Source organism: Pantherophis guttatus, chromosome 14, assembly GCF_059756535.1.
Source record: "Pantherophis guttatus breed Tessera chromosome 14, ASM5975653v1, whole genome shotgun sequence".
NCBI lineage: Eukaryota > Metazoa > Chordata > Lepidosauria > Squamata > Colubridae > Pantherophis > Pantherophis guttatus.
In genome coordinates, this window is record NC_142076.1 from 9,039,492 (window position 1) to 9,062,431 (window position 22,940).

General features: G+C 42.9%; 1 protein-coding gene across 2 annotated transcripts in view; it reads right to left on the bottom strand.

Annotated features, from left to right (window-relative positions):
- Positions 1 to 2,551: 2,551 nt before the first annotated feature.
- The window catches only part of ALG1 (ALG1 chitobiosyldiphosphodolichol beta-mannosyltransferase), a 29,950-nt gene continuing 9,561 nt past the window's right edge, over positions 2,552 to 22,940 (bottom strand). Inside the window, exons 5-14 of one of the 2 annotated variants that reach the window (XM_034420523.3) lie at positions 22,784 to 22,873; positions 20,500 to 20,607; positions 18,921 to 19,045; positions 16,212 to 16,250; positions 15,573 to 15,632; positions 14,537 to 14,647; positions 12,670 to 12,784; positions 10,533 to 10,608; positions 6,357 to 6,511; positions 2,552 to 3,465 (exon numbers count right to left, since the gene is read on the bottom strand). In XM_034420523.3, coding sequence (XP_034276414.2) covers positions 6,374 to 6,511; positions 10,533 to 10,608; positions 12,670 to 12,784; positions 14,537 to 14,647; positions 15,573 to 15,632; positions 16,212 to 16,250; positions 18,921 to 19,045; positions 20,500 to 20,607; positions 22,784 to 22,873 — 862 coding nt within the window. In that variant the 3' untranslated portion in view covers positions 2,552 to 3,465; positions 6,357 to 6,373. Of the gene's footprint in view, positions 3,685 to 6,356; positions 6,512 to 10,532; positions 10,609 to 12,669; positions 12,785 to 14,536; positions 14,648 to 15,572; positions 15,633 to 16,211; positions 16,251 to 18,920; positions 19,046 to 20,499; positions 20,608 to 22,783; positions 22,874 to 22,940 lie in introns of both variants that reach the window. The other variant, XM_034420522.3, reaches the window with a different exon arrangement.

A 22,940-nucleotide genomic window follows, 5' to 3' on the forward strand; every position in this document is an offset into this window, starting at 1 on the left:
GCTATTTCATTCATTCAGATCTTGGATGTCTTCTGCTTGTGTTCCCTTTATTTTTTTGAGCAGTATATATTAGTAGTAATTAATAATAACTTCCTAATAGTGCACAATTTCACAAACTTCTACTAAAGGCTGAAACTAGGAGAAAGCCTTATCTTTTGAGAGAAAAATACCCCAAAATGAATGACAAATATGGAAGGTCAAAAATGCCTAAGTTTCTCTCAATAGCTTTGCAGAAATTATATTTCAGGTTTTCACACTTTCGGCATCTAATCCCAGTTAACATTTCACACATAAGAAAAAAGAAATTGAAATAAATGTTGGAGAGATAGCAAAGGGGAAAAAAAATAATTTTACTTATGTGGTGGTCATCCCCAAACTTTTGTAAATTTGGGGATATAATACTTCAGACAATCCCATTAATTACTAATCAAAGAATAAAGAAAACAGCTTTCTTATTATCGGTTAGGAATGCAAATTTGAAAAGTAAGGCACTATTACACTTGTTATTAATGCTGCTAGATTAGTAACAGAAAATACTGGATATATCTAGAAGGGTCATCATAGAAAAATTGGCATGATAAATATGGTCCATTGCCTTAACAGAAAAATTAACATATAAATTGAAACCAGTTAAAGAAAAATAAGAGAGAAAATTACTTTTTTCCCCCACCCCCCCACTCCCGTATGGTCTGATTTCATATAATACTCTAATGATGAAAATAGTAATCAACCTATGTAATCAGCCAGCTACATCCCATTATTTATTTAGAAAATATAAATGTAAATTGACTACATATACATCGTATATGAAGATTAATAGTACCCTTGCTTTGCAAGATATTAAAAGGGTATTGATTTGAATCTATGAAATATTCTTCATTGTACAAAGGCTAAAAGGCAGATTCCAGTGTTAACAGAAAATAAACTTCTGGGCATTAAGGAGACCTTGAGAGTGGAACCAATGACCTCAAGAGGTCCTCTTGGTTGAAACCACTTGATGCTCTGAATTACTAGCTTGAGTAGAAAATGGACCCATTGTCACAGACCTAGGTAAAATGCTGCATGAAATCAATTATTTAAAGATAATCCTTGACAGATTACAGATTAGGTGAAACCTACCTCAAAAAGAGTAACTGTGAGAGGGACCTTGGAGTCCTAGTGGACAATCACTTAAACAGGAGTCGGCAGTGTGCGACAGCAGCCAAAAAAAGCTAATACAATCCTTGGTTGTATAAACAGAGGCATAGACTCAAAATCACATGAATTATTAGTACCGCTTTATAAAACCTTAGTAAGGCCAAACCTGGTGGACTGCATCCAGTTTTGGTCACCACATTACAAAAAAAGATGTTGAGACTTTGGAAAAAGTGCAGAGAAGAGCAACTAAGATGATTAAAGGCCTGGAGACTAAAACATGCAGGATTTGGGTTTGGCTAGTCTAGAGAAAAGAAGGACTGGGGAGCCATGGTAGCAGTATTCCAGTAGTTGAGAGGCTGCCACAAAGAAGAGGGGGTCAAATTATTCTCCAAAGCACCAAAAGTCAGGACAAGAAACAATGGATGGAAACCAATCAAAGAGGGAAACAACCTGGAATTAAGGAGAAACTTCCTAACTGAGGACAATTAACCAGTGGAACAACTTGCCTCCAGACGTTGTGGGTGTTTAAAACCTTTATCGCTGGAGGTTTTAAGCACAGTCACTTGTCTGAAATGGTATAGGATGGCAAACCTGTGGCACGCAGAGCCCTCTCTGCAGGCACACGAGCTGTCGCCCCAGCTCAGCTCTGCAGCGCATGTGCACACGCCCCCCACCGGCCAGCTGTTTTTCGGGTCGTGTCCATGCATGCATGGGGGCAGGGCGCATGCAAGAGACCCACATGCATGTGCGGGGGTCACACGCGCATGCACCAGGGCGGGGCGCACATGGGGATCGTGCATGCATGCGCGGGTTCGAGTTCGCATGCGCATTGTATTATCGGTGCCAAAAAGCTTAGCCATCATTGTTCTAGTCCAACTCCCTGCTCAAGCAGGACACCCTACACCCATGATGGTGAACCTGTGGCACACGTGCCAGAGATTGCACACAGAGCCCTCTCTGCTGGCACACATGTCGCCACCCCAGGTCAGATCTCTGTGGCATTTCTTTTGTGAGCTTCTGTTTCCCTACAAATGACAAAAAAGAAGCTCACGAAAGAAAAAGATCTTACCTCTTGCCGCGCTGCCAGTGTTGGGATGCCCCACCTCCCGCTGGCCAGCTGGTCTCTGCTGCACCTTTCAGTTTGGGTATGCGCGTGTGCAGTTTGGGCACTCGGTGTCTAAAAGGTTCACCATCACTTGTACAGGATATCCTGCTTGAGCAGAGGGCTGGACTAGAAGACCTCCAAGGTCCCTTACAGCTCTATTCTGATTCTGACTTATGACTGGTCATTAACGAAATGTTTGAAGTCTCAATGGACTTTGTTAAGGAATTCACAGAGTCACCCTTGAATAGCAAGGGTGTGTACATGAAAGCGATTGAAAGTAGATACGAATAAACACAATCAACACACAGATACACTGAGTTGTGTTTACTTTCAGGAAATAGGAAGGCACAGTCCAATAAACAGTCCAGGTCATACACATATAAAGCAGATGATAGCAAAATTACACTCCAGGGATAATCCAATAACAAAGTCTTCTTACCAGTCGTCGTCGTCAATCACAATAAACAGTTCTTCTGGATTTGCAAACAGTAGCATACAGAAGTATCAGAGAGCAAGAACAGCAAAGAGAAACAAACCATGTTTCTAGCTCCCTCTTAAGGGGATTGGCTAGAGAGCTAACCAATCAGGACACAGTATGATGCAATACAGCAGTCTTAAAGCTATATTGATGGTTTTATATAATGCCAACCCAACAAGGTAGGTAATACTCATTTCCTAACAGACTTCACTGGGGTACCTATGACCCAGTTCTGAAGTTCTAATGGCCGTTCCCCATGATCATGTGGCGGCACACTGAAAGCTCAGCAACCGCCCCAAATACTGCCATTTGTACATGGCCACGTGACTGCATTTTATAAAGTTTGTGCCAAAACCCAGCATTCATTTCTGGCTTTTGGCAAAAAACTGGCCCATAACAAACCATTGGCTCACCAAATGACCACAGTGTTTACTTAACAACCATCTCAAAGAAGGTCATAAAATTGGATCAATTGTGTGGGTGGCTAGAAGACCTCCGAGGTCCCTTCCAATGCTAGGATGTTACGTTCTATTTTTTTCCCATTCAAAAAAGGAACCAAGGGCAGTAAAAAAATAAATCCACTTTCACATAAGATTTGCAGTTAGATCACTTGACAGTGGAATCTAATCAGTCCCCATCGGATAAGAGAAAATTCCGCTTTTTCTGTTCTTCTTTAAGGTTGCAACACATTTAAATAATCAACTGTTCTGTTTCTTAAGAGTTTACCGCAACAAAAGAATTTCTTCTACAAGGGAAAAAAAAAACAGTATTCTCAGTGAGAATTCAAGAACAAGAATTTATAACTAAATGCTAACAGTCTTCCATGAATTATGCATCCTGGGTGGATAAGATATCTTCCAGTCTTATCCACTACTCTACTCTGGTTTCTCTTCAGATCGTATAAATCTTTCGCCTTATCCACTACAGGAGTGTAATATCCAATAGCTCTTTTTTCACCTAAACACTTCAAAAAAAAAAAACAGAGATCAGTTTTCAGATATTGGCCGCTCCATTAATAGAGATGAAAAAGCAAATGATAAACCCCAATGAAAAGAATATATTTTTTAATAGAATATAATATTGTTGAGACAAACGTGTTTTTGCAAGTAGCATTTGGCCATTTGGAATGAAAGAAAATTGCACACACATCCATACATACGTCTAAGCATTTAAATATTTATAAGCTGCCTTTCCCTTACAGTACAGATAAGCATTTAAATGCAGACTTTTTGACATCTTATTTTCAGATAACTTTTTATTTGAAAAATTCATGGGGAAACTAAATATTTTGCGGATACTTGGGAAGGTCACGTATAGTGAGTAGGGTGATTCAGAATAGGGGTGAAATTTTGGTGTTTTGTGAACATAGCCAGGGGTGAAATCCAGCAGGTTCTGACAGGTTCTGGAGAACTGATAGCGGAAATTTTGAGCAGTTTGGAGAACCAGCAAATACCACCTCTGGCTGGCCCCAGGAGTGGGGAGGGAATGGAGATTTTGCAATATTCTTTCCCCAGGAGTGGGGAGGGAATGGGGATTTTGCAGTATCCTTCCCTGGAGTGGGGAGGGAATGGAGATTTTGCAATATCCTTCCCCCAGGAGTGGGGAGGGAATGGAGATTTTGCAATATTCTTTCCCCAGGAGTGGGGAGGGAATGGAGATTTTGCAGTATCCTTCCCTGGAGTGGGGAGGGAATGGAGATTTTGCAATATCCTTCCCCCAGAAGTGGGGAGGGAATGGAGATTTTGCAATATTCTTTCCCCAGGAGTGGGGAGGGAATGAAGATTTTGCAATATTCTTTCCCCAGGAGTGGGGAGGGAATAAAGATTTTGCAGTATCCTTCCCCTGCCACGCCCACCAAGCCACACCACGCCCAAGCCAGGCCCACAGAACCAGTAGTAAAAAAAATTGGATTTCACAACTGATTCAGAAGTAAGTTGCTATGTGTTCTAAAAGCATGAAGCAAAGTCTTAATTCCGGCCAAACCTCTTTTATTTACACGACTGGGAATTACGGTCATTCACAATCAACAAGGCTTTGGCAAACAGTCTTTCAGAGGTATATTGATCAACACCCACCGTATCTCACTTGGAACGCTGCCAGAGAATCAATTTCCAAATGCAGGGCAAGGCCAAACTTGGCACCGAGTCTATTAGAGTCACGAACAGAACTTTCCAATCTTGAATCGACTAAATGAACTAATTGCTTCCTGCAAAAGCCCACATCCCATTTGCTCCTCTTTTATGTTCTATGGGAGGGGCCAATATCTCCAAGGTGTGGCCTTACTCCTGCTTTCTTAATCGTTCTTGTCTTCTGGCAGCTCTGCGCATGCGCACACTGGGAACAGGCTCCAGCTGTTCCTCTGCCTCGCTGCTGTGTAACTTAAATTTACTAAAATAACTCAGTCTTTTCCAAACGAAGGCTGTTAATAAACTTTCTTAACAGCCTACAAGAAACCAAAGATAAAGTAATCACAATCTTACTAAGGTTGGCAGAAAGCCCAGAAGCAATTTGCAGAGAATCCAGACGCGAAGGAGAATGAACTAAAGTTGTTCCCTACAAATTGCTTCAGTTGGTGTTCGTCCTTAAATAGGCTAAGGGAGTGGCCAATTAGCCCCAAGCCTTACTCTCGAGGAGACCTCCTCCTGAGGAGCCACTCCTGCCTTTTGGCAGCTTTGCGCACCCGTGCATCAAGAAGAGGCTCCTCCTCTTCGTCCTCTTCACTTAAAGGAGCTTCTGGAGGCTCTGAAGGCCCTGGCTGAATCCCTGCCTCTGGCACCACATCTTCTCCGGCCTCCTCGTTGTCTGACTCGAGTGACAGCTGCATAGACTGCTGGCACAGCACCACACCAGCCTTCTCGTTGTCAGAATCAGCTACAATCCGCACAGGCCTCTGACGGGCCACAACAGACGCGGAGCCCTCATCTAAGCGGGAAAGCCCCCAGGACTGGCCCACATTCCTCCCCAACCTCTCACTGTCCGACTCTGCTGGCAACCGGCGGGCCACAACACTATGGCACTTAAAACTCTCAAGAAAAGTGATTTCCCCATCCCTGTTTTACATTTAATCTACCTTGGCACAGCTAAAGAGAAGTAACACACTGAGTTGTGGCTCAACATCTGAAGAACTTCAAGTCCCCATCCGTAAGAATTATGATGATGAGGCAGCAAGCTAGTTCCCAGCAGGCAAAACCATTATTCCAATGCCAACTGCAATTCAAGTACAGGAGTCCTCGGCTTAGGACCACAACTGAGATATTTGTTAAGTGACTACCTGTATAAGGCTAATTCCCATCCATGAACTGGCACCTGAGTTTGCCTAGCTAGAATATGATCAACAGCAACAACAATTTATTATTACAGTCTTAGAACAGAGACCAGAACAAATAAAAGCACTTAAAAATTCAAATATAAAATAATAAATAACAACTTAAAATCTGTAATCAAGTAAGGGACAAAAATAGGAGAGGTTTTTTTTTTATTTATCAAAATAAAATGTCATTTTTTAAAAAAAATTCAATTCAACATAAAGTTTATCATAAAATTTTGACTTAAAGCAGAATTGAATTTGAATTTTGAATTTTCAAATACTGGCAGGATAATACAAAATTGGAAAAAAGATGTAATTTATCAACTAACTTCTAATTTATCATAAGCTAATCGGATCTGTCGCTAAACAGAGGAAGTACTGTCTGTTCCCAGCTTTCATCCCAGCGCTGCTGTTTGGCCTGGCGAAGATTTCTTCGGAATAAAGCAAGTTGGCTTTCCTCAGCAGGAAATTCACCGAAAAGCATCTGTAAGACAATATATATATATGATAAAAAAGAATGCTATGCACTGAGAAGTGTGGAGGATGAAATGTGAAATCAATCCAATACCAGCGGTATTAAGATCAAATTAAGAAGAAATTTGCTGACAGTGAGAACAATTAACCAGTGGAACAACTTGCCTCCAGAAGTTGTGAATGCTCCAACACTGGAAGTTTTTAAGAAGATGTTGGATAACCATTTGTCTGAAGTGGTGAAGGGTTTCCTGCCTGAGCAGGGGGTTGGACTAGAAGACCTCCAAGGTCCCTTCCAACTCTGCTATTCTATTCTATTCTATTCTAGTCTAGTCTATTCTAGTCTATTCTAGTCTATTCTAGTCTAGTCTATTTCCTTCCCTTCCCTTCCCTTCCCTTCCCTTCCCTTCCCTTCCATTCTACCCTACCCTACCCTACCCTTTCCTATTCTATTCTGTTCTGTTCTGTTTTATTCTACCCTTTCCTATCCTATCCTATCCTATCCTATCCTATCCTATCCTATCCTATCCTATCCTATCCTATCCTATCCTATCCTATCCTATCCTATCCTTCCCTTCCCTGTTCTGTTCTGTTCTGTTCTGTTCTGTTCTGTTCTGTTCTGTTCTGTTCTGTTCTGTTCTGTTCTGTTCTATTCTATTCTGTTTTATTCTACCCTTTCCTTTCCTTTCCTTTCCTTTCCTTTCCTTTCCTTTCCTTTCCTTTCCTTTCCTTTCCTTTCCTATCCTATCCTATCCTATCCTATCCTATCCTATCCTACCCTTCCGTTCTATTCTATTCTATTCTATTCTATTCTATTCTATTCTATTCTATTCTATTCTATTCTATTCTATTCTATTCTATTCCATTCCATTCCATTCCATTCCATTCCATTCCATTCCATTCTCTATTCGTGGAAAAATAGCATTGAGAACTAATAAAATGATGAAATTGTATCATTAAAATATAAGCATTATGAAAACCCTAGTTCAGGGAGTCCTCAACTTACAACAGTTCATATAGTGACCGTTCAAAGTTACAACGGCACTGAAAAAAAGTGACCAGTTTCCACATTTACGACCTCTGTAGCATCCCCATGATCACGTGATCAAAATTCAAATGCTTGGCAATTGATTCATACTTATGACCCTTGCTGTGTCCCAGGGTGATGTAATCCCCTTCTGCGACCTTTTGACAAGCAAAATCAATGGGGGAAGCCCGGTTCACTTAACAAGCGTGTTACTAACTTATCAACTGCAGTGATTCACTTAACAACTGTGGCGAGATGGGTCATAAAATGGGACAAATGTCTCACTTAGCCACAGAAATGTTGGGCTCAATTGTGGTTGTAAATTGAGGATTACCTGTATAATGTTGTGAGGTCCAAAATTGTGCGTTGGAAATGTTAATAGATTTTTTAAAAAAAAAAAACTATGGAAAAACAGCAACAAAAATCACGGAGCATCGCAGGAAAAACTAGCCCTTCAACTTTCTAAGTGTAGATTTTTTTTTTCTCAAGAGGAATTAAATTTATTTACTAGAAGGGCAATTCTATTTACCTCCTACAATTGCACCCATCAATATTTAAAGGTTTTGATCAATGCCACATTCACTGCTTTAGAAAAGGTTTAGAAAAGGCTGCAATCTCGACCTTAGCAAAATGTATTGTTAGTTAATTAATTTTTAATTATTGCAATAAAAAAAAACCCTAGCAAAACTCTTTGAAGGCTGAGAGGGTCAAGGAGAAAATTACTGGATCAGAAGATGGAAAGTGATATTGCTTAGATGAGGCCCCAGGGACTTTATAAGATAATTAAATATACATTCAACTCCCTCTCTTTGCAGGTATTTAGTAACATGTCCTTCAATGCTACACCTACCTTTCAGCTTTAAGTTCTTGTGATATTTAAATCTCAAAAGCAGAAGAACGTTTAAATTTTGGACAAGTGGTAAAATGTAAAATTTGTTACTACCGATTCTGTGGGCGTGGCTTGGTGGGGGGTGGGGGTAATGTGACTGGGTGGGTGTGGCCAACTTTTTTTTTTTTTTACTTTTAAAAGCATTTTTTCTACAACCTTAAGAGGTTGCAGAAAAAAATGCTTTTAAAAGCCTCTGACAATCAGGCAACTCAGCTGGGATCGTCAGAGGCTTTTAAAGGCATTTTTTTCCCCTACAACCTCTTTGTACGAAGAGGTTGTAGAAAAAATGCTTTTAAAAGCCTCTGACAATTCCAGCTGAGCCGTGTGATCATCAAAGGCTTTTTCTAAAAAACTTTTAAAAGCATTTTTTCAGCCAAAGAGGTTGTAGAAAAAATGCTTTTAAAAGTAAAAAAAAGCCTCTGATGATTGCGCGGCTCAGCTGGGCATGGGGGAGGGCAGGGATTTTTGCTACTGGTTTTCCGAACCACCTTCCTCCATCGCTACCGGATCGGGCGATCCGGTCCGAACCGGGACCATTTTACCCATGGTCTGGACCACAGATTAGGTCTATAGATTACATCAAATGCAAATTTAAAATCAACCAAAGTTGCAAAATGGGATCAGCCAGGTCTAGGAATACCTGCCATCTTAGTCTGTAAAGATCGGACTTCCTGAAGCAACAATTACGATAATAAAGACAATAGGAGCTGTGGGGACGCAGTAGTTAGAATGCAGTCCTGTAGGCTAATTCTGCCCACTGTCAGCAGTTCGATCCTGACTGGCTCAAGGTTGATTCAGTTTTCCAGCCTTCCAACGTCGGTAAAATGAGGACCCAGATTGTTGGGGGGAAATATGCTGACTCTGTAAACCGCTTGGAGGGCTGTAAAAGCACTGTGAAGCAGTATATAAGTCTAAATGCTATTGCTCTCCCTTTTCCTTCCTTCCTTCCTTCCTTCCTTCCTTCCTTCCTTCCTTCCTTCCTTCCTTCCTTCCTTCTGTCCTTCTACCATGCACAGTGGTTAAAATGCAGTATTGCAGGCTAATTCTGCCAATTGTCAGCAGTTTGATCCTGACCGGCTCAAGGTTGACTTAGCCTTCCATCCTTCCGAGGTCAGTAAAATGAGGAGCCAGATTGTTGGTGGGCAAGAGGCTAACTCTGTAAACTGCTTAGAGTGGGCTGGAAAGCACTGTGAAGCGGTATGTAAGTATAAGTGCTGTTGCTATTATTTTTTTTTCCAAATGGGACTTAGGGAGACGCAGGATCAGTGCCATCTCAACATTAGCACCATAAGATGACAAGTTGTAGGATTATCAAGAAATGACTAAAAGAAGAAAACCATGATTGGTGCTAGATGTCCATTCTCAGATTCAAAGGAATCTGAGAAATACTGCAGAAAGTGGGAATTCAGGCCAAAAAATAAAGAATGGAATGGAATAATAGGAATAGGAATAGGGAGTGGAGTGGAGTAGAGCAGAATGGAATGGAATGGAATGGAATGGAATAGAATATGGAGTAGAGTAGTGTAGTGTAGTGTAGTGTAGTGTAGTGTAGTGTAGAGTAGAGTAGAGTAGAGTAGAGTAGAGTAGAGTAGAGTAGAGAGTAGAATAGAATAGAATAGAATAGAATAGAATAGAATAGAATAGAATAGAATAGAATAGAATAGAATAGAATAGAATATGGAATAGAGTAGAGCAGAGTAGAGTAGAGTAGAGTAGAGTAGAGTAGAGTAGAGTAGAGTAGAGTAGAGTAGAGTAGAGTAGAGTAGAGTAGAGTAGAATAGAATAGAATAGAATAGAATAGAATAGAATAGAATATGGAATAGAGTAGAGTAGAGTAGAGTAGAGTAGAGTAGAGTAGAGTAGAGTAGAGTAGAGTAGAGTAGAGTAGAATAGAATAGAATAGAATAGAATAGAATAGAATAGAATAGAATAGAATAGAATATGGAGTAGAGTAGAGTATTCTTCACTGGCCAAGCGTGATTGGACACACAAGGATATTGTCTCTGGTCAATAACCCTAAGCCCTCCGTATACATACAAGCAACAAAGTGATCAATCATAAGATTCAAGCATTACGTAATCGACCCAAATCAAGCACTATCAAGAAGCATCCTCAAACCTTCAGCTGTGCCGCAAGTTCACCCCAGTCCTTAAATATCAAGCCGTTCACTTCGTGTTTCACCAGTTCGTGCAAACTGCAAAGAAATCGGGGTGCAGAAAGAAGATCTCATTAGTAGCTATGGGGGCCGGGGGGGGGGAACGGAGACAGAAAATCAGTCTGCAGTACGGAAGGCCTTTCTGGTGTCTGGAATTGTGCAAAGGAGTCCGCACTGGATTTCTGCCTGCATTTTGCGTAACTGGTCCTTGTTATTTTTGAATACGGAACTTTCGCACTCAGTTCTCAACAGAGCAACCACCAATCTGATTTTCTGCTATTTGGTGCATTTCGGTGTGGATTGGAATTATACCATACTTTTCGGAGTATAAGACATGCTTCCCCCCCTCCCCCTTAAAGAGGGTGGAAATGTTGGTGCGTCTTATACAGAGAATACAGCCATTTTTGGCCTCCCAAAACCCCGCCCTGCGCATCCCGTTTTTAGCTATTTTAGAGGCCATTTTAGAGGCCTGCAAAGTGCTCCTGGGGCCTGGGGAGGGCAAAAACCGGATGCCCAGAGGCCAAAAACTTTTTTTTTTCTTGTTTTCCTCTTCGAAATCTTGGTGCGTCTTATACTCCCTGGTGCGTCTTATAGTCCGAAAAATACGGTAAGTTCCAAAATTTGGGGAAGTTAAATCGTAGCACGGGTGGAAGGCACAGGGCTGGGGAAGGGTCAGGCCTAAATCCAACGGCAACACAGGGAGATCCAATCGATTCCAGTTCTTTATTGCTTACACGTACAGGCAGTCCTTGACTTACAACGGTTCATTTAGCGACCGTTTGAAGTGACAGCGGCGCTGAAAAAAGTTACTTATGTCTGTTTTTCCACACGTATGACCGTTGCAGCATCCCCACAGTCACGCGATTTTACCTTCGGATGCTTGACAACTGACTCGCATTTATGACAGTTGCAGAGTCCTGGGGTTTCAAAAAACCCCTTTTGCGAACTTCTGGCAAGCACAGTCAATGGGGGAACCGGATTCATTTAACGGCCGTGTCACTAATTTAAGAACCGCAGTGATTCACTTAACAGCTGTGGTAAGAAAGATCGTAAAATGGGGCAAAACTCACTTAACGAATTTCTCACTTTAGCAACAAAAATTTTGGCCTCCATTGTGGTCGCAAGTCGAGGGCCACCCGTAATCAACAAGAGATTTCTCAGACTAAAGTTATGACTTTCTAACCTACTACAGGTAGTCCTTGATTTACGGCCATTTGTTTAGTGATTGCTTAAAGTTACAACAGCACTGGGGGGGGAAATGACTTTTAAGACTAGACTTCACACTTATGACTGTTTCAGTTTCCCCATAGTCACACGATCAAAATTAGGGTGCTTGGCAACCGACAAGTATTTACAAAAGTTGTATTGTTGGGGGGTGGGAGTGGGGGGGGGGTGGAGTCATGTGATCGCCCTTTGCAACCTTCCCAGCTGGCTGCTGACAGCGAAGTCAATGGGGGGGAAGTCCAATTCACTTAATGACATGATTCCCTTAACAGCTTCAGTGTTTTTCTTATCATGGCAAAAAGACCGTAGAATCGGGGGGTGAGTCACTTAACAACGGCCTTGCTTAGCAATGGAAATTCTGGTCCCAATTTTGGTCATAAATTGAGGACTACCCTGTAGACATATCCTGGGAGATTCTAGGGCAGTATTGGTGAACCTTTTAGACACCGAGTGCCCAAACTGCGCGTGTGCATGCCCAAACTGAAATAGAAGCTCACAAAAGAAACGCCACAAAGATCTGACCTGGAGCAACGGCGTGCGTGCCGGCAGAGAGGGCTCTGCGTGCCACCTCTGGCACGCATGCCGTAGGTTTGCCATCACAGTTCTAGGGTGTGCCTGACCTGAATCTTTTCCTCCTTTGCCCATGCAGTTCAGGACTGGGTAACCTCTTGTTGTGGAGCCCTCTCTGGAATAGGCTGCCTTCTCCCTGCGAAGCTGTGGTGGTACTGCCCAAATTTTCCGCCACCCCTTCTCCAGCTGCACATTCCATCCCAGCTGGCATGTTGTGTATCCCTTGTTTACAAGAACACTCTAGTCAATGGGAGCGGCGGAGGACAGAAGGACAAGCTTGAACAAACACACATAAGCGGTCCTTACCATTGAAAGCGTACTGCGCACACGGGCAAGCAACAGCCGAACATATCCACCACTTTCATCGGCAAATCTAAACCGCTGGAGGATTTATGAAGGCAAACCCCTAAATCGGCTGAGCCTGTAAGAGAAAAGGAAGGGAAAGAGTTCAGTGGATATAGAACTGCTCAATCGATCAGAATAGAGCTGGACAGGATCTTGGGAGGGCTTCTAGTCCAACCCCCTGCTCAAGCTGGAGACCCTATACCAGGGGTCTGCAACCTTAAATACTCAAAGAGCTATTTGGACCCGTTTCCCACAGAAAACATCGGGAGCCACAAAACCTGGGTGGGCGTGGCCAACTCGATTTCACTCACTTCCACCAGTCACATGACACCTCCCCCCCACTCCAGCCACGCCTACCCAGCCGGTCATTAGGGCAGAGAACCAGTTGTTAAAAAACACCGGGAACCACAAAATCCTTTTGACCTATCTCTCTCTCCCCCCCCCTCTCCCCCCCTCTGTATCTCTCTATGTCTCTCTCTCTCCCTCTCTCTCTGTATCTCACTGTCTCTGCCCTGGCCGCTTCTCCATCCCCCGCCGTCACCCTTACCTTCTCAGGCCAGGCAAGGAGTGACTGGGAGGGGAGGGCGAGGGGCAGGGCCAGCCAGTGGTGGGAATCACCTGACAGGGAGCCACAGCAAAGGGCCCAAAGAGCAGTATGTGGCTCCGGAGCCGCAGGTTGCTGACCCCTGCCCTATACCATTTCAGACAGGTGGTTGTTCAGTCTTTTCTTTAAAACATCCAATGATGGAGTGCGCATGATTTCTGGAGGGAAGCTGTTCCACTGGTTAATTGTTCTCAGAAAGCTTCTCCTTAATTCCAGGTTGCATCTCTCCTTGATTTCTATCAATTGTTTCTTGTCCTGCCCTCTGGTGCTTTGGAAAATAAGGTAACCCCCGATTCTTTGTGGCAAACCCTCAAATAATGGAATCCTGCTATCACATCCCCCCTTACTCCTTCTTTTCTCTAGACTGTCCATACCCAATTCCTGCAACCGTTCTTCATATGTTTTTGTCTCCAGGCCTTTAATCATCTTAAATGCTCTTCTTTGCACTGTTTCCAAAGTCTCAACATCTTTTTTGTAATGTGGTCACCAAAACTGGATGAAGTATTCCAGGTGTGGTCTTCCTATGGATTTATAAAGCAGTACTAATACCTCTCTCTCCCTTCCTCACCAGATTCCCTTTTCCCATCTTTTCAGCGAAGTTGATTTTATAGAATTTATAGTACTATTGTATTCATATTATTATAAATTATACATTTTCATATTTTAATATTGTAAGCTGCCCAGAGTTTCTGCATGGCAAAATGAGTGGCTAATAAATTTTACAAATAAATAAATCATGGCTTAGGCCCGGGGTACTTGCAGGACCATCTCCAGCCGCTCTCCCACCATCCTGTGCGCTCTCACAGTGGGCCTCCTTAGGGTGCCGTCGGCCAAACAATGTCGGCTGACGGCACCCAGGAGGAGAGCATTCTCTGTGGGAGCCCCGACCCTCTGGAATGGATTGCCCACCGAGCTCAGGACAGCCCCCGACCTTCTTTCCTTCCGTCGCGAGCTGAAGACTTGGCTCTTCCGTCAACTTAACTGATCCGTTGGGGGTATACTGTTATAATTTTAAATTGTTTTAATTGGGTCGTTGATTTTAATTTTTATTACATTGTGATTTGTATTGAAACTGTCATTTTGTAAGCTGCCTTGAGTCCTCAGGGAGAAAGGCGGCATATAAATCACAATAATAATAATAATAAATAATAAAACAAACAAACACACCAACCAACCAATAAATCTAGATAGTATCATCATACAAGAGAAAAAAAAAATTCTTGCCGAGCAACAGGGCGTAGTCTTCTGCTTCCAGCCAGGGGGTGCAAATCTGGGTATGCTTGAAGTGCAGAGTAGCCATCAGCTTGGTGTAATGGTCCTTCAGAGGCCCTTTGCCTTTGATAAGAGAAACACACATGTAAGGAAAAGTTGGCAGAAGAGAATATTTGTAGCTCAGGGTTGAATTGAGGGGTCCTTGGTGCTCTTTGAGTTTGGAGGTTTTCTTGCAGACGTTTCATTACTAAAGTAGGCAACATCATCAGTGCTAGTAGGGAGGGGGATTTGCTGTCATTTTATATGCTAGTAGCTTGCCCTGTCAGTGTTGGGTGGGAGGGATCTTGGTGGGTCCTTGATTGGGCTGTTGTTTATATTCATTGCTTTGTCTAAATTTAGATCCTTGGTTGGGGTGTTATTTGCTTCTTGGTTGTTGGTTTAATGTTTAATCTTGGTGTTAATGTCTGTTTATCTGGGGGTCGATTGCTAGTGAGGAGGTGCTTTGATCTTTTTGTTCCTTTTGGGTTTGTTGATTGTCTTTTTTGAATGGTATGTAGTTGTTGTTTATCTCTCTGTGTCTGTTGATAGCCGATTTATCGGAGTGCCAGGCTTCCGGGAATTCTCTAGCGTTTTTGGAATTGGCTTGGTCTAGGACAGTAGTGGCGAGCCTTTTCGGCACTGAGCGCCCAAACCGGAATGTGCGTGCATGTGCATACATGTGCGTGTGCCGGAGCGCTGGAAACTCGAAGATCTGCTGGCTGGCATGCACATGTCTGTTTTTTAGCTGTTTTTCAAGCCGTTTTCAAGCCATTTTTCGGGCCATTTTCAAGCTGTTTTTTGGGCCAAAATGGAGCCTCTGGAGCCTGGGGAGGCCGTTTTCTCCCTCCCAGGGGCTCAAGAAAAGCCTCCTGAGTCCTGGGAGGGCAAACCCCCTCCCCACCGCCATGGTGCAGGAGGCTGACTAGGCCACGCCCACCATGACCATGCCCACCCAGCAACTGGGCAGACAACCCCTTGCTAAAATTTTGAAGCCCACCCCTGGTGCTACCTGTGATCACACACACAAGAGAAGGAAGTTTTGCTCCGTCACTGACACAGCGCTCGTATTCTGTGGGGAAAAAAAGAGAGCAAAGAACGTAAATTATTTACAGAGGCTACAAAAGGCAACTTCCCTATTAAAGTAAGCCCAGAATTTTGAAAACTGGAGCTGGACATCAGTGAGATTTCAAAGGGAATCTATGCTCAGTTTGGTAAAGCAAATTTTGATTTCTTGCATAGGGAGACAAAAAGGAAAAATAAAAGAAAATTGATACAGAATCCTATAATAAGCAGGGCAGGTTCTTCCGATTCATCAGTGATCTTCCTTCACGATGAGAAAGACTAAGGTTAGGAAAAGGATCCAGCTGGATTTATCCATAAGGCTTGGCCGTAGGATGGTTTGCAAAATGAAAAGAACAAGAGCTCCGGTGAGAATATTATAAAATGACCTGTCTGTATTACAACTTTGGGCCTTCGGAAGCCTATTTTATTACCAGAGCGAGACAAAGATCTGATAGGAAGGTTCATCTCACCACCCGCTCGTAACCTGATCTCTTCAAGGCCGAGAAGCGAAGGAGAAAACACTTGTTCATTCACCGTGAAGACAGCTGGCTTTTAAGAAACACTAAAAGCTTTCTCGATAGCTCACCTTTTAAAGCATCTAACAGGATGGAGAAATCTTCATCCTCTAGAAAAAGAAAAAGAAGCAGAATTTATGATACAAACATGATGGTTATAAAGTCAGTTTTATCATGCTGGCTAAAAAAGTTGGGAATGGTACTCCTGAAGACTATGGAGATTACCACTTGGAGAAAAGTTGCTGTATACATTATATCTTAAGAGCAATTGGGTGGTGTCCAATTTTAGCTGTGAGGCCCAGAGAAGAACATCCAAATTCACCTCCCAGCAAATGGAAATATAATTGATGCAACTGAAAAAACTGCCATCTTACGTCTGCTTAGAGAAAATGGCCAACTCTGCTAACAAATCTTTTATGAGACAGAAAATAAAATTTACATTTGAATTTTGATGAGGCCAACTGGTATTTGAGGATGCTTTCACTACCGTGGAAATTCAAACCACACTCAATTCTCATCTTTAGATAGGAATTAAATTCCAACAAGAAAAGTTGTTGTTTTTTTTAGTGTGGGGAGGGTGCGTATGAGAAAGGAATTGTTTTGTTGTATTTGTCAATTCAGAACAACTCAGAAGGATAAGTCACATATACAGTCATTGGACCAGGTCTCACAGCAATACCAACGTTTTAAACTTTAAATCTTTAAATTTACATTGTAATCTTGAAATATACATGGAAAACACAGCCAAGCGATCTTAGCAATGGCTATAGGAACTCTATGGTTACGTTCCTATTTGATCGTTCTATTTGCATGCCAACTAAGCCAAGAGAGGATGGATGGCAATCGTAAAGCTTATTTTTAATTCATCTTGCGACAGAGAGCAGAATAGTCCAGAAACATCATCAAAATCCACAAAAAAAGACAACCGTGCTGATTCTTTCAAAGATTACACCTGGAGCCATATACTGTCCTAATCCACAGAGGTTCGTTGGGTTGGGTTGGGTTGGGTTGGGTTGGTTGGCTTAGTTTGGTTTGGTTTGCTTGGTCTGGGTTGGTTGGGTTGGATTGGGTTGAGATGGTTGATTTGAGTTGGTTTGGGTTGGTTAGCTTAGCTAGGTTTGGTTTGCTTGGGATGGGTTGGCTGGTTTGGTTTGGTTTGGTTTGGTTTGGTTGTTTGGTTTGGTTTGGGTTGGGTTGATTTGGTTTGGGTTGGGTTGGTTGGCTTAGGTTGGTTGGGTTGAGTTGGTTGGGTTTGTTTGGATTGGGTTGAGATGGGATGTGATGGTTGGTTTGAGTTGGTTTGGTTTGGTTTGGGTTGGGTTGGGTTGGTTTGGGTTGGTTTGGGTTGGGTTGGTTGGCTTAGGTTGGTTGGGTTGAGTTGGTTGGGTTTGTTTGGATTGGGTTGGGATGGGATGGGATGGTTGGTTTGAGTTGGTTTGGGTTGGGTTGGGTTCGGTTGGTTGGCTTAGGTTGGTTGGGTTGAGCTGGTTAGGTTTGTTTGGATTGGGTTGGGATGGGATTGGATGGTTGGTTTGAGTTGGTTTGGTTTGGTTTGGTTTGGTTGTTTGGTTTGGGTTGGGTTGGGTTGGGTTGGTTGGCTTAGGTTGGTTGGGTTGAGTTGGTTGGGTTTGTTTGGGATGGGATGGTTGGTTTGAGTTGGTTTGGGTTGGGTTGGATTGGGTTGGTTGGCTTAGGTTGGTTGGGTTGAGTTGGTTGGGTTTGTTTGGATTGGGTTGGGATGGGATGGTTGGGTTGAGTTGGTTTGGTTTGGTTTGGTTTGGTTTGGTTGTTTGGTTTGGTTTGGTTTGGGTTGGGTTGGTTGGCTTAGGTTGGTTGGGTTGAGTTGGTTGGGTTTGTTTGGATTGGGTTGGGATGGGATGGTTGGGTTGAGTTGGTTTGGTTTGGTTTGGTTTGGTTTGGTTGTTTGGTTTGGTTTGGTTTGGGTTGGGTTGGTTGGCTTAGGTTGGTTGGGTTGAGTTGGTTGGGTTTGTTTGGATTGGGTTGGGATGGGATGGGATGGTTGGTTTGAGTTGGTTTGGTTTGGGTTGGGTTGAGTTGGTTGGGTTTGTTTGGATTGGGTTGGATGGGATGGGATGGTTGGTTTGAGTTGGTTTGGTTTGGTTTGGTTTGGTTTGGTTTGGTTGTTTGGTTTGGTTTGGCTTGGTTTGGTTTGGGTTGGTTGGCTTAGGTTGGTTGGGTTGAGTTGGTTGGGTTTGTTTGGATTGGGTTGGGTTGGGATGGGATGGGATGGTTGGTTTGGGTTGGGTTGGGTTGGGTTGGTTGGCTTAGGTTGGTTGGGTTGAGTTGGTTGGGTTTGTTTGGATTGGGTTGGGATGGGATGGTTGGTTTGAGTTGGTTTGGTTTGGGTTGGGTTGAGTTGGTTGGGTTTGTTTGGATTGGGTTGGATGGGATGGTTGGTTTGAGTTGGTTTGGTTTGGGTTGGATTGGGTTCGTTGGCTTAGGTTGGTTGGGTTGAGTTGGTTGGGTTTGTTTGGATTGGGTTGGGATGGGATGGTTGGGTTGAGTTGGTTTGGTTTGGTTTGGTTTGGTTTGGTTTGGTTTGGTTTGGTTGTTTGGTTTGGTTTGGTTTGGTTTGGTTTGGGTTGGGTTGGGTTGGGTTGGATTGGGTTGGGTTAGGTTAGGTTGGTTTGGTTTGGTTGGGTTGGGTTCGTTGTTTTGGGTTGGGTTAGGTTGGAATCTAGCATGTTGTGAACATTCAGCTAAATGTGCTTTATTTAACTAAGCGTGGCTTACTTCAATGACAAGATATAGAATCAGACCTGTCCAACTGGTGCTGCTAATAAGGAGAGCCGGTCGGCCGAGACGGTGTGTGACTCTTCCACTGATGGCATCAAACTGGGTAAACGCAGATCTTTCAACATGATCTGGAGTGAAGGATTCTACCCTGAGAACAAAGAAGAATTAGCCAAGGAATGTTCATGGCAAATGCACACACAGATTCTGCATAAAACACACAACTCTCAGGACAGGTTAATGGTTAATGAGGAAACAGAAAGCTTCCACATAGCAATCTTAAACCATTTATTGAATGAATCTATTTGGGACATTCAGAAAATCGCCCTCATTTTGGCTACTGAGGTTTAAAACGGCTATGACACCATCTGAGATATCAGGCAGCGATGAATGTCCATACAGATAGAAGGACCCATCCATCAAGTGGCAAACAGTCCCCCCTGACCATTCCAGTGTTACAAAGGACCAACTGATTTGCACCCTTTTGTTATCTGTGGATAGCAACAGCAATTTCACTCAGATTCATATACAGCTTCATAGTGCTTTTACAGCCTTCACTAAGCAGTTTACAGAGTCAGCTTATTGGCCCCAACAATCTGGGTGCTCATTTTACCCACCTCGGAAGGATGGAAGGCTGAGTCAACCTTGAACCGGTCAGGATCGAACTGCTGACTATGAGCAGAGTTTGCCTACAATACTGCCTTCTAGCCACTGGGCCACCAGGGCTCCAATATCCAAAAGCTTTAAATAAGGCACCGCAGATACAGATAGACCTCAACTTACGACCGTTCGTTTGGAAACCGTTCAAAGTTACAATGGAGTTGAAAAAAATGACTTAACGGCCAATCGCACTGACAAGAATTGCAGCCTTCCCACTATCAAATAATCATGATATGGGCACCTGACAACTAGCATGCATTTACGATGGCAACAGTGTTCTGATGTTCTCCAACAAGCCAAGTAACTGGGGGAAGCCAAATTCACTAAATGGTGATTTTTGCTGAACAGCACAAATAACATAAAACTGGGTGCGGTCACATGATAATTCACCTAATAACCACTTAGCAAGGGAAGTTCCAGTCCCAATTGTGGTTGGAAGTGGAGGACTACCTGCAAACATGCCACCATATTAAAAAGGCACAATTCTTAGAAGTAGGGGCAGTTTTCAAATTAGGCCTGTTTTTAATTTTAATTTAATTTATTTTAATTTCGAGGGTGGCTCAGTGGCTAAGGGGCTGAGCATGTCGATCGAAAGGACAGCAGTTCAGCGGTTTGAATCCCTAGTGCCGCGTTAACGGGGTGAGCTCCCGTTCCTTGTCCCAGCTTCTGCCAACCTAGCAGTTCGAAAGCACGTAAAAAATGCAAGTAGAAAAATAAGGACCACCTTTGGTGGGAAGGGAACAGCGTTCTGTGCATCTTTGGCGTTGAGTCATGCCGGCCACATGACCACGGAGACGTCTTTGGACAGCGCTGGCTCTTTGGCTTTGAAACGGAGATGAGCACTGCCCCCTAGAGTCGGGAACGACTAACACATATGTGTGAGGGGAACCTGTACCTTTATCTTTAATTTAAGAGGGTACAAACAGAATGGAAGTTTTAACTCACGCTTTAAAAGGAGCGTAGTCTTTTGAAAGTCTGATGAACAATTTGTGCTGTTCGCTCAGGGGTGTTTCCTTAAAAAAAGATGCCGGCTTGTCGTAGAGGGTTATTGCTCTAGAACGCAAGAGGTTGAACGGTCAAATAATCCATCAATACAACTCAAAAGAAAGTAAGGTAATAAAAAGAATAATTTCAACTCATCAAAAATGTAAAAGACATATGTAAAATGAGATAGGTTAGCCCAGAGATTTCCTGGGGTAAGAAGATATACCGTATTTTTCGGACCTCCACTCTTTGGCCTCTGCGTCCTAGCAATTTGCTTCCTTGCAGCAAACAGCCCGTTTCAGTTTCAGCACATCCTGATTAGTACAAGCAGCTGATTGTCGGTTGGATCGGCCTCCCAACCATCAGCTGTTTCAGGCTGCAGGGATTGCCTATTGCCGCCTCCGTGCGCCCCATTTTTGGTCTCTGCTGTTTACTGTTTGCTGCAAGAAGGGAAATTGCTGGGAGGCAGAAGCAGATTTTTTTTTCTTGTGCTAATCAGGCTGTGCTGAAAATGAAAATGAAATTGAAACATGCTGTTTGCTGCAAGGAAGCAGATTGCTGGGAGGCAGAGGCAGATTTTATTTTCTTGTTTTCCTCCCCAAAAAAGGTAGGTGCGTCTTATAGTCTGGAGCGTCTTATACTCCGAAAAATATGGTATATATTGTGAAAGAGCTACTGTATTTTTCACTCCGTAAGATGGACTTTCTTTCCTCCAAAAAGTGGGTGGAAATGTCTGTGTGTCTTATGGAGCGAATATTGCATCACAGATTGGGCCATGGCAGTTTGCCATACTGGGGGGGGGGGGAGGAAGTTGGTGTGGCGGCAGCGACAAGCAGCAGGGACAAATGTCGACAGCGATCCCCAGTGTCTGGAAGAGCTGATCGGCAGCATTCCAGGAGGCCGATCCAACCACTGAGCTGCCTGTCGCCGCCGCTGACATTGGCCTCCCGGAATACCACCGATCAGCTGTTCCAGGTGGCGGGGATTGGTGCTGCCATTCATCGCTGCTCCAGCATTCCCCAGTGGAGGCAGGAGACATGGAGGAGGCAGCAATGGCGACATTTCTGGTCAGCCAACCCACTGATCGGCGGGGCTACGGGAGGCCAAGATCCAGCCATCACTCAGGTGGTGGGCACCACGGAACAGCGCCCTGACGAGCCACGTCCTGGGGCTGTGGCAACCTGCTGAAGCTGACCAGGCTGCTTGCTGTTTGCCGAAAGGACACTAGTCAGGTGAATACACTAGTCAGGATGAATGCTGGGAGGCAGAGGCAGATTTTTTTTTCGTTTTCCTCCTCTAAACCTAGGTGCATTTTATGGTCAGGTGTGTCTTATGGAGCGAAAAATACAGAAATAATGCCCAAGGATCATATTTACAAGTTGACATATTTGAATGTCCCAAAGATGCTTTTTTTTTTCAAGAGGCAACTGGACTTTCTGGTTTTTCTTTGAAGACGTTTCACTTCTCATCAGAGAAGCTTCTTCAGCTCTGGCTGGATGGCGTGGAATGGAAGGATTTATACTATACTAGAGGATTGAGAATAGACATATTTGAATGTTTATTTTATTTTTTTATTAAAGTTGTATACAGTGACTCCATGCAGTTTGTAGAGGACCAGCCCTAAACATAAATTCAGGGATCATAGAGGCTGGGTTAGGGTTAGGAATATTAAGAGATATCCAGAAGGAATGAAATTATATTAAGAATATCTGGATATTAAGAAATATCCAGAATGAAATATTTGTGCATCGCACGATACTGTTGTCAATTATCACGTACATTGATCTATGCACTTTTAAAAAAATAAAAATAATGCTCAGAATATTTGGCTAAGATACTAAGATATATATACACAAGTATATCTGATCTACTTGAAGAAATTCATAAATCATAAATTTACATCTGTTAACCCCGCTGAACAAAATGCTAATAATCCCAGAGAGCAGAAATCACTCCTTTTGAGGTATAATGGGAAAAGCTTGAACGTAAAAGATAGGGAATTTTCTTTGGAGTTGATGCATCTGCTTAAATGTTTATAAATCCAAACATTTATTATAAGAAGATAGTGGTGAAAATAGATTTAATTTTGAGCAGCATTTTGAAAAATGGCTTACTGAAAAGTATTTTTTTAAAAAAAGATATAAAATATCCCCCATAATAAATAGGAGCAGATAGGTCTACAGCATTGTTGTAACCAAGGAAAAACAAAAGTGAATTCCAAGTAATTTTTAAACTATTGAAGTACCTGATGTTACAGTTTGTTTGAAGATCCTCTTTCATTGCATTGGTCACACAAATATTATAGCTGGACAAGGAGCCAAATAATTCTTCATACCTAAAAGAAATGAAAATGTAACTTGCTACTGAAACTAGTAATTTTATTCAGATGTTTGTACAGAAAT